At 36.8% G+C, this 11072-nt stretch overlaps 1 protein-coding gene across 1 annotated transcript; it reads left to right on the top strand.

Moving 5' to 3' along the window:
* The first annotated feature begins 490 nt into the window (after positions 1-490).
* On the top strand, positions 491-9315 carry SLC16A14 (solute carrier family 16 member 14). The gene is made up of 5 exons (XM_010227685.2): positions 491-794; positions 1072-1348; positions 2292-2435; positions 6187-7185; positions 8816-9315. The coding sequence occupies exons 2-5, from the start codon at positions 1087-1089 to the stop codon at positions 8962-8964; spliced, it is 1554 nt and encodes a 517-aa protein (XP_010225987.2). The 5' UTR covers positions 491-794; positions 1072-1086; the 3' UTR covers positions 8965-9315.
* Positions 9316-11072: the final 1757 nt, after the last annotated feature.

The raw sequence follows: 11072 nt of genomic DNA, 5'->3' as shown, positions 1-11072 counted from the left end.
GATAGCTCTTTCTATTTCTCCAGAGACCAACAGAAGAGAAAAAATTATCATCTCTGGTAATTTGTATCATTATATTTCTAGTCTCCATGGAAACCCCTGTCCTGCTCCACAGCCATGTAACATTTCAATATGTTGCAGGATAAATCAGATGGAAGGAAAATTTGGTTCTACACCTTGGCTGTTACTCAATTAAAAATTGCTTGCATAGTGTTTCGAGGCTATTTTCAGTAACAAGGGAAGAAATTGAAGTAGTAAAATTAAGGTATTATGGCCTGATTCTACATACCTATGCACATAACTGCACTTGGTTTGATTTTGATATGCACCGGCATTAATTTGAAAGAATTCATTGATTTTAATAGGATTATTTGGATTGATACTATGGAAGCTGAAGGCATAATAGCAAACTCTTTGTCAAATTGAGTCTTAAACAGGTTGAGGTTTAAAGCTTGACGGAGAGGTAGTAACAATCCCTTCTTTGTAATTTATATAACATTCTGAAAATCAAGAATATTACAGTCTGCATCCTTCTCTGTCATGACTCTTATCCTTCCACTACCAAAGCAGAAATATATCTCAAAACCGTTTTCCTCTGAAATAACACAGTAACTTCACCTACCTGCCTGTTCATCATCTCCCTGTTTATTCCAAGCTTTATCAACTTGAACATAAAGGCACAGGGTCCAGCTGGGACAGCAGATGTGATACAGAAAAATAAATACATGCATAAAGATGGGCCTTACTTTGTAACCACAGACAACCCATGAAGAGTAAGTGCACTCAGCCATATACAAGTAAGTAAAAATATATCATAATGGAAATGATGCAACCTCCTGTAAACCTCTAAGTATTCCTACACAGACAGCCATGATAATAAGAAACATAAAGAAATGCATAAATTAGAGTTTTCTAAACATTTAACATTTGAACAATGAAAATTGCGTAATCATCTGAGAATTGCACTAAAACAGTGGTGAAATGCGGTTGTGATTTATCTTATTAACTATAACCAAACTACAAAATATGAATGTTTCATATGCATTTTGAAGGTATTGAATTTTTTTTTTTCAGAATTCTGTGGAGAAAATGTATACTAGTCGAGAGGATATTGGATATGATTTTGGAGATAACTCAAAAGATGGAAGTAAGACAACTCAACCTAATCCAAACATCGATGGAGGATGGGCTTGGATGATTGTACTTTCCTCTTTCCTTGTGCACATCCTTATCATGGGGTCCCAAATGGCCCTTGGAGTGCTCAACATAGAATGGCTGGAGGAATTTAATCAAAGCCGAGGCCTAACAGCGTGGGTTAGCTCCCTCAGCATGGGCATTACACTTATTGTAGGTATGTTCCAGCATAATTTATTTCAGAACTACATAGACTTTTTAGAATATATGCCACTCAGAGCCCTCAAATATATTTTTGATGTTTCCATATTTATTATTGAAACTGAGCAACTTCTTTTGAGTTGCCTTTTTAAAGTCACTACAACCAATTTTAAACAGAGGGATGAATTTTAGTGGGAGACAGGAAGGAAAAGAAAGGAAAACCAGATAGACTTTAGATCTACATTTCGTAGAACAGATCTACTTTTTGTAAAAAAACAGATAGACTAGGAGTCAGGGCAGGTAGGGAAGGATGCTTGTGACTTAAAGGCCTCAGGAAAAAAAAAGAACAAAAGCTTGTAGTCCTTTTTGTACTCTATTTGGGAGGGAGTCATATGTTGAACTTGACTGAACCAATTTGTATTTTAGTTTATCAGCTGAACTAAAATTTATTTTTTAAATTGTGGTTGGATCAACCACAAATAAAACCAAATAAAATCAATAGAGCTGCATATATGTGTGCATGCATAAACACACAGACATACCCGTCTATCTCTCAAAATTAATTTTGAATAAGCTGAGCTTACGTCTGCCCGAGCTACTCCAGTGAATGTGAATGGAGGAGTCTTACATTCTAGTCATATGTAAAAAAGTTCAGCACTCACATAATATTAGTATCAGGAACAAAGGTTTCAGTTTATTCCTTTTTTTAAGCATACTCCATCCTTAAAGAGCAATTTTGAATTTAGATTCTATGGGCTAAGAACTTTGTTGACTGACTTTTTCTTTCCACAATTTTGAGCAGTAATAGGGAAAATAAATTGAATTGCATAAGTAATCTGAGGTATGACATTTTTAGGACGTAATAAGGTAAGAATCTTCATGTGAAAAATTATTAAAGACTGTAACTAGATATTTAAATAAATAGCTTGCCTTTTTTTTTTCCTCATGTCATTTAACAGGTCCTTTCATTGGTTTATTCATTAGCATGTGTGGGTGCCGCAAAACAGCAATAATTGGAGGGATACTTAATGCCCTAGGTTGGATACTGAGTGCCTATGCTTCAAATGTGCACTGCCTCTTCATTACGTTTGGAGTGACAGCCGGTAAGCTGTGCTAACATTTGAAAGATCTTTTAATTATTTTAATGCCTTTCAGAAAAGATCATCTGGTGAGCAAAATGAGCAAAGAGAGAAGTTAAACTGGTTCTGGAATCTTCTTTTTTCCTAATTGAAAAAAAAAAAGATTTAATTATGGAACGTAACTTTTGTTTTTAGCTTATTCAGCTCTCAGGTGATCTGGCATTCCCCTATAATTATAGGCATAATAGACACCTTTCATTTCAGTGGAATCATTTCAGTTTTTCTTGTACACTTTTTATAGCCTGTTAACTTTCTAGAAAACTATATTTACTAGATCAGTGGATCAGACCCAAAGGCTTTTGTTGTCATGAAAATCTGCCAGGTGAAGATGATATTTTTATCAGCCTCTCCCAAGTGAACATATTAGATGACAGAAAAATTAATGTAACCAAAATTCTTAAAACTACAATTTAAAGATGATAAAATACTTTGGAATTGTATATATAGCTAACAACTGTCTTTGTCATTTAAAGAAACAGCTAATATTTTCTACAGGAGCTGCTGCACATTAATGAAATATCAGAATGAGATAACTATGTGCTGATAAAAAAATATTGTAAAGGGTGTAGCCCTGTGTTTTGCAAAAATAAAGACGTGTTCATCTATTTAGTTTTTCATTAAAACTGTATGTTTTTAATGAAAAACTAAATAGATAAATGTGCCTTATTTTTGCAAATAAGTTACTGTGTGTGTCTCCCCTTCTATATCCTGCTGGTAGATTAGATCTGCTTGAATCAGGACCATGCATGCAGTCTTTTTCCATACATAGTCTCTAAAAAAGCATATTCAGATTAGAGGAATAACCACTAATAAATAACAACTAATTTTGCTACAGGCTGTGAGATGGAGGTGGGAGAAATGGGTAACATAATTTCCTTCTGAAGGATTTGTTGGAGGACTTGATTATTTGGTTAGGCCACACTGCTGCTTAATAGCTGTCGCAATCTCTAGATAACTGTTTTGCCGAATTTTGCAGCCTGCTGTAGTCTTTTATTACTCACGCTTCTTTTCTGGAAAAAGAAATTATTAATAGATATGATTCAAAAATGTTAAAATGCTCCAAATAATAAAAATAAATTTAGGCCTTTAATTATTACCTGAGAAACACTGAGCTTGAAAGAGTTTTAAATAGATAATATGGCCAGTTCTGCTTGCAAATGAAGCCTGGTATCCATGTTATATATTAAAAAAAAAGTTTGTAATTTTTGTGATAGCTTTTGTAATAGCTATTTTTGTAATAGCTTCAAGACGCTCCAATCTCCTCAAACCCCATCTTAAGCAGAATTGTACAGAATCCTGAAGATTTTCTGTACATAATTTTTATCTAGCTCTCTGAATAGACAGGAGTTGAGTCTAACAAGACTCACAATTATCACTGTCATTTACTTTCTAAGTGAGCATACTGTAAGTTCCAGGGCAAAGAACAGCCATTACAGGGGAGGTGCAGCCCTCTCGGCAATGGTGTTTACACACATGTGACACTCAGCAGGCGGGAATCCGCACGCTCTCCTTTTCTCAACCGTCACAGCTTTCATAAAAAGAATATTGCAATAAATTGAACACAGAGGCAGAGAATATAGAGAGAATTTGAAAAGTAAGGTAAAAACCTATGTTTTCAGGAGCAATCTGAGGTAAATTTCCACATGAGATGATAGAAAAGTGAGATAATGGTGCCAGAGTAATTCTGGGCAGAAAAGCGGTGTAGAGCTGCCTGAGGTGTTGCCTCCATCTCTGAGAGGCTTCCAGCCACCCTCGCCTCCCTCACCATGGTCTCCCTCACCCTCTTCTTCCCTCACTGTCCCCTCCTTCACCAACCTCTTCTTCACCCTCTTCCCCTCACCCTCCTCCCCCCTCACCATCCTCTCCCTCACGGTCCCCCCACACTTGCCCTGCTGCCCCCAGCTGCAGATGTGTTGTCGCCCCGAGCTCCCTCTCCCGAAGCGGGAGTCCTCAGCAGGGCTCCTGTCGCTGGCTCTTGCCCTGGCTCCCAGGCCCAGGACCGCTTACGTTGCCCCAGCCCAGCCTCTCCTCCAGCCTGCAGGGGCTGAGGGGCCACCAGTCCTGTGTCCTGGCCTGGCCGGGTCTCTGTGGAGAACTGGGTGCTGCTGCCCAGGAGACCCCCTTGTTCAAGCTAAACATGGCAGTCCTGTGATGTGGCCAAGGGCTGCCCATTCCCACAGCCCGCAAGAGCGTCGAGTTCACAGAGCAAACCGAGCAGAGGCGCCCACATGAGTGTAGTCTGTGTTCACGGGTCACCAAGTCCCGCTCCCACTTCCCTATGTAGCCCAACACAAAAAATAAAAAGGTTTAACAATTTATAGAACTTCATATTTCTCAGGACTTCCGGGAAGTGCAGTAAATATTACTGTGAGCAAGTGGAAGGGCGGTGGGAAACCAGGACACCACAGAGCTGCTTCTTAGTCTGTGGCAGAGAGATCTGTGAGGAGAGAGGCCGTGATCTGTGAGGTTTTGGCTGGATTTGGTGAGGGAAAGTTCCTGCCAAATAAAACCTGATGATGTATCTCCATGGCAAAGACATAAATGCTCCAGGAGGTAGAACAGGCCTGCTCTGATCACAGGACATTGGAATGACTTTGAGGTGCTTTTTGGACCTGGCTAGAATGGCAGCCAGGTCTTTGCCAAGTCTGCCTGCAAGGTATGATGCAGCTTAGTTATTAGGAAAACTTTTAAGCCTAAAACAGTTTTTTAAGTTATGACCATTGTGAATTTGAAAGCAACAGCTCATATACCATCCATAAATGCAATGGATTTGCTGTAAGAGGAAAAATGTGCATCTGTTGCAAGTCACAAAATAATGATGTGTTTGCAGGACTCTCAAAACTTTCTGCTTGAAACAGGGTATCATCAACCTCCTCTTTTCTAATTACAAATTACAAACTTCCTATATAATTCAAAATATGCCTTTTAAGAATATGCCTTTTGAGGATTATAGAATCAAATTATCAAGGATTTATTATTTTATTATTAATTTATGCTATTAAAACTAATGCTTAATAATAATCAATACTATTAAATATTAATAATTATTTATCATTGGGGATTATTGAATCACTTTTGCAATGATGTGGCCCCCCCTTACATTTCCTTAGCTCAGGAGAATCCAAAGAGAAGCTCGGATGCTGCTCAAGGTCCCAGCATTGCGCTGAACCACCTACTGCCTGGTGAAATGTGTGGCCCTGTGCCTCAATAACTACAAAGCGAAGGGGCAAAATCAGCTGTAGATTTTCTCTGCAGGTGAACTTAAGCAAAAGCAACATGTGACCCTAAGTGATTTCTGATCACTACTAATACAATCAGATGCAAGTATTGTAAATAGATGTATTTCAAAATACGGTTTATTTATGTTTGTCTATCACTGTCATTATGTTTAACTGTCACTGACTTATCGTGGGAGCTTTGGTGCTTTCTGGTGATGTTCCACGGAACTGAGATAAAGATTTTATGTTCAGTGTGCTTCAGTTTTTCCAGTAGATCAACAGCAGTACTGTTTCTCACTGGAACGTGTATCTAACATTTTGGAAAATGCTAAATGAAAGTTAGCATGAGAATTGATCATCTATTCCTCATTTTATTATTTTTACTTGCACAAAATTTAGCAATAAATCCACTATGTTTGTTGCTAGTGTGACGTTTGCTGGTGCTATTTATCTTGCTGGTAGAAAGTTGAGATTTTTTGCAACTTTTACTTTATTAGGTGTTGGAAGTGGCATGGTTTATCTACCTGCAGTGGTCATGGTGGGACAGTATTTCCAGAAGAGAAGAGCACTTGCACAAGGACTCAGTACAACAGGAACGGGGTTTGGCGCTTTCCTAATGACTGCTTTACTGAAGTACCTTTGTGTGGAATTTGGATGGAGAAACGCAATGTTCATCCAGGGAGCCATCGCCCTGAACCTCTGTGTCTGTGGGGCACTCATGAGACCACTTTCTTCCAAAGAAGTTTCTGTGAATGAAAAGTGTATTGGGAGAAATCATAGCGAAGTTAATCATGCAAAAGCTCTATCCCATTCCACAGACACTGTAAAATCTAACGGAGTCTTAAATGGAGAACAGGAAAAAAAAGAAGAGGCAACAAATGAAGAAGTGCTTGACAGTGTTCAGCGCAGAGAAAGTGGAGGTGAATCTAGAAGTGGAAAGCATATGTACGGACTGTGCATTCTTAAGAGAGTGAGCCAGCTGACAGTTACGGTCAGGAAGGGGTTTGGAATATGGTACTCCAGCTACTTTGGAGCTGCATCACTGTTTACCAATAGAGTGTTTGTGGCCTTCATAATTTGGGCTTTGTTTGCCTATAGCAGCTTTGTCATTCCCTTTATTCATCTTCCAGAAATAGTCAAGCAGTACAATTTATCAAGACAGAATAACGTATTTCCTTTGACATCAATTATAGCCATTGTTCATATCCTTGGTAAAGTGATCCTTGGCATCATCTCTGATTTACCATGCATCAGCACTTGGAATGTCTTCCTCATGGCTAACTTTACCCTGGTCGCCTGTATCCTTATTTTGCCATTAATGCAAACATACATTGGTCTGGCTGTGATTTGTGCTCTAATAGGATTTTCTAGTGGCTATTTTTCCTTAATGCCTGTTGTGACTGAAGATTTAGTTGGAACTAAACACCTTGCAAATGCTTATGGCATCATCATTTGTGCCAACGGAATATCTGCATTGCTTGGACCACCCTTTGCAGGTAAAAAAGTTCAATTATCTAACCAGAGATGTTTGTATTACATGACCACCTGCCTGTCTATATTATTCATCTTTCTTACTTTACAAATATGTAGTTAACAAAATTACACCTGCTGCAGTGCCAACTGTAGGCTCCATCTTTGCACTGTATATACTAACAGATTACATTTGCTGGCTATTCACACATTATAAATTATTATTCTTGCAGATAACTTATATGTATTACAGCTATCCTTTCAGTAGTATGTTTCTTTAAAATATTATCATATATTTTTAAAAGATGAGAACAAGTCAACCTCTTGTTTCAGAGTAAGCAGGTATTTGTACCATACTATTACCATCTAAGAACTGTAAATTAGACTGGACCTTCACCACTTTAAGATGCCAATAGATGGATTGATTCAACTTATTTTCTGCTGAACTGGCTTTGGCTTTCCTTCAGTCATCCATTATCTATTTTTGGGGCTGCATTGCCCATAATATCTTACTGCCGTCCACAGCAGAATGAAGAAGGTGTCATGTCATTGTTAAAGTCACTTAGGTTGAAACAAACATTCATTCTAAATTTATCCCTACAAAGAGGTGGAGAGGTACAGGACAGGAAAACATACTGATTATCCGTGCTATAGCCAGACTATGGCTAGCTTTTACAGATCTGTAAATAAATATTTTAAAAAAGGCATTAAGAAGCCTTATCAGTTATGGTCATGGTCAGCAAGGCATGGCATTATGCTGAACTAAAGCTACCAACAGCACAACAATTACCTTTCTCTTTGCGACATGAAAGTGCTAAAATCATTTAGAAGAAAGCTCATTCATTATCCATTGAAAAGCAGCAATGTTTTACTTTTTATCCACTTTTTATATCACCCCTCAGTCTCGTTGAACATTTCTTGGCATTTGGTCTCTAGTAATGAAGCAAATAACATGCAATTATTTGGTGGAAAATAAGCTTCTGATCTCAAGATCACATTGCAATGCAATTAGCATGGCATGAGGAAATTTTTCTAATTTGTGTTTTCAAACCTATCTGAAATAATTTTAAGGTAGTTTTGCATGTGCCAAGGAATTGAGGTCGAAATGAGAGTTATCATGGTACTGAGGTTTTATCTTTTGAAAAATCATTTATCTGTATCTGAGTCCTTGGGAATGATTTTGCTTGCACAATGATACCACAGAAGTAGTGTCAAGCATCTTACAAAAACAACAGTGGGGTAGAGTAAGTAATTGGTCTGGGATTCCAAAATATCTTTTAAAGTCAGATCTATTATTCTCAGATATCTGAAAAATGTAGAACTTTAGAGATAATATTGCTTGACTTCTTAAGACCACAGAGCACACAAAGCTGCAAGTCCCATTTTAACATTTCCATAACACTTAAATGACTGAGTTGCTCTCTACTAGTTCTAGGTGGTGGCAAATAAAGAGCACATTTTGTTAACACATTTCTATTTGTAACATCTACAGAAAACCACCTGTGTTTTTTGTTTTGTTTTGTTCTTTGCCACAAAAAAAGCAAAGATTTGGCTGAAATGTCATAACAGAAATGTGCAATATTGTTCATATATTTCCATGCATTTTTTTCTCGTTCTCAAGCTTTGTAACGCATATATTTTGTCCTTATTTTGCAGGTTGGATCTATGACATCACACAAAAATATGATTTTTCTTTTTACATATGTGGCTTGCTATACATGGTGGGAATAATATTTTTACTTTTCCAACCTTGTATTCAAAAGGAACAACCAAGACAAAAATCTACAGAAGAGGCACAAGTATAGAGCAATGGTACAGATTTTTTTTCTACAAAATTTTTTGTTTTTATGTTTCTATTGTGTGGTAGGATAAAGCTGTTCTTATGGAACTAATCACACTGAGCTGCACTAAAGTGAAGACAAAATATGCTTCAAAACGCTAATAAATTGTTAGATATAAACTTTTAAAGTGAGTTAAACTTTTTTACTTTAGAACAAATAGAGAATTAGAAACACACTACCTGTCTTTTAAAATCTGAACAGTGGTAGAAGATTCTCTTAGCTTTTCACCACTACACACTGGTGAAACTCCATTGACTGCAATGCAGTTATGCTGGATTTACAAAAGTCCTAGAAGAGAATCTGATCTGGATATGAATGATGCACATAAATCCTTCCTATTATGTATGCTAGTTGATAAAAGATTATTTACTGAGTAGAAGACGACGACAGTATTTCTTCTGACTAGTCTTTACCACTGAAATACTAGTACAATAATTTGATTAATTTAAGGTATTAATAATACTATTTCTGTGATGAAAAAATGAAACAGAAATATTTTTCTTTTCTCAAAGGGCTCTCTACGTAGTTTTTAAGTATTAACTATGTAATAAAGTAGCCACCTTAATATACAGGTTGCATTACTGTCACTCAACGCACCTAAAGTAAAACAAACATAAAAGCAAAACTAGGGAATTACTAGAACTTTAATTTGATTCGTCAACAGAAATGAAGAGCAGCAAAGTCTGATTATCTGTTACACTAGGTCCACATACTCTATTTGCCACGTTTAGATACAGTGATTTCTGAAATTCTGATTTCAGTTCAACTACTCAAGCAGTTATTCATGATTTATATTGATATAATGGAGAACAGAATTTGGACCTGTGCATAGAGTGTCTTCTTGCTTACTGAGATTTAGCTATAAAAGGATTGACCAGATCCAATGTAAATTATTGTATTTGATTTAACTGGCCTAGACCATGGCAGGTGCAGAGACAGCTGAAATCAGTAAAAATACTTTCTGTATATCTGAATACTTTCTGTGTTTTCAAAGTTATGCTTTAGAAAGCTTTCTGGCTTGCAGTCCTTTATGATACAGAAATAATTTACTTTCAATGCACAACTGCTCCTTTGATAAATCTCTAATACAGTAACTAAAATATAAGAGAGAAGATAGTATCTTGATATGGTATATCCAGTTTCTTAAGCCTGTCTTCATAGTTCGATGCCTTACAGTGGAAGCGATTTCCCGGACTGGAAAATGATTCTAGAAACAAGTTTAAATTTCTGGCTGCTTTACCCAAGTAGACATACTGTTCAATTTTGTATCATTTCTTTGTTTTCTTCTGTAGGAATTGCTTATGCTCAGTAATCAATACTAGAGAAAAAGGCACCAAATATTTTAAAAAGAACATGCATGCTAGTACATTCAAGTACAGCACGCTAAGTTTAGCTAAAATTAATTTCAGAATAAAAATGTTAAATTATGATCAGTTGTGTCACTATATGCAAGTACAGCATGAACTGGCTAGACTAGTCACCAATACTAAAGAAAGAGACACCAAACATTTTAAAAAGAATTGCAGTATAGCATGTTAAGCTTTGCTAAAGTTAATTTCAGAATAAAAAATATGAAATTATGATCAGTTGTGTTACTATATGCAAGTACAGCATGACCTGGCTAAGACTAGTCACTTTAACATTTACTTGCTTGAGAATTAGATAATTCAAAGTAGGAAAAGCTAAAGAACATTTAAAATATTTAAATGAATTGTCCCAAACACTACACACCGGATGATCAGCACAGGTTGGTTTTGTAGCATTGCACAACACAGTCTTTCTCAGCTTTGGGAGGTTAAGCCGATGTTCATTTCCAGAAGTCAAATAATAATCACTTGATAGTTCTTTTTGTCATGTTCTCTTTATTGAAGTTCTTTTCATGATACCCTGGGTTTTTAGTTTAATACTACTATACTGAAATTCTGTAAAAACAATTGATACTCTTCAAAATAAATGGAATAGCTATTGGCAGGCAGTTCAGCATGGCATAATATGATTATAGTTGGAAGGCTGGTTAACAGGTTCTGAACCTAGACTTACATGGTTCCATATTGTAATGCACCAGCTTCTTG

The sequence above is a fragment of the Tinamus guttatus genome, unplaced genomic scaffold, assembly GCF_059628265.1.
Source record: "Tinamus guttatus ecotype Peru unplaced genomic scaffold, ASM5962826v1 Tinamus_guttatus_pri_ptg000311l, whole genome shotgun sequence".
Classification (NCBI taxonomy): domain Eukaryota; kingdom Metazoa; phylum Chordata; class Aves; order Tinamiformes; family Tinamidae; genus Tinamus; species Tinamus guttatus.
Note: the sequence above shows the minus strand (reverse complement) of the source record. Positions and strands in the feature narration are given on the sequence as shown.

Bases quoted from the DNA above. Each gene is read 5' to 3' on its own strand.
- SLC16A14 (XM_010227685.2), top strand. From the start codon at position 1,087: ATGTATACTAGTCGAGAGGATATTGGATATGATTTTGGAGATAACTCA. The intron at 1,349-2,291 runs GTATGTTCCAGC...GTCATTTAACAG, and splicing joins GGGCATTACACTTATTGTAG to GTCCTTTCATTGGTTTATTC. The intron at 2,436-6,186 runs GTAAGCTGTGCT...TTACTTTATTAG, and splicing joins TACGTTTGGAGTGACAGCCG to GTGTTGGAAGTGGCATGGTT.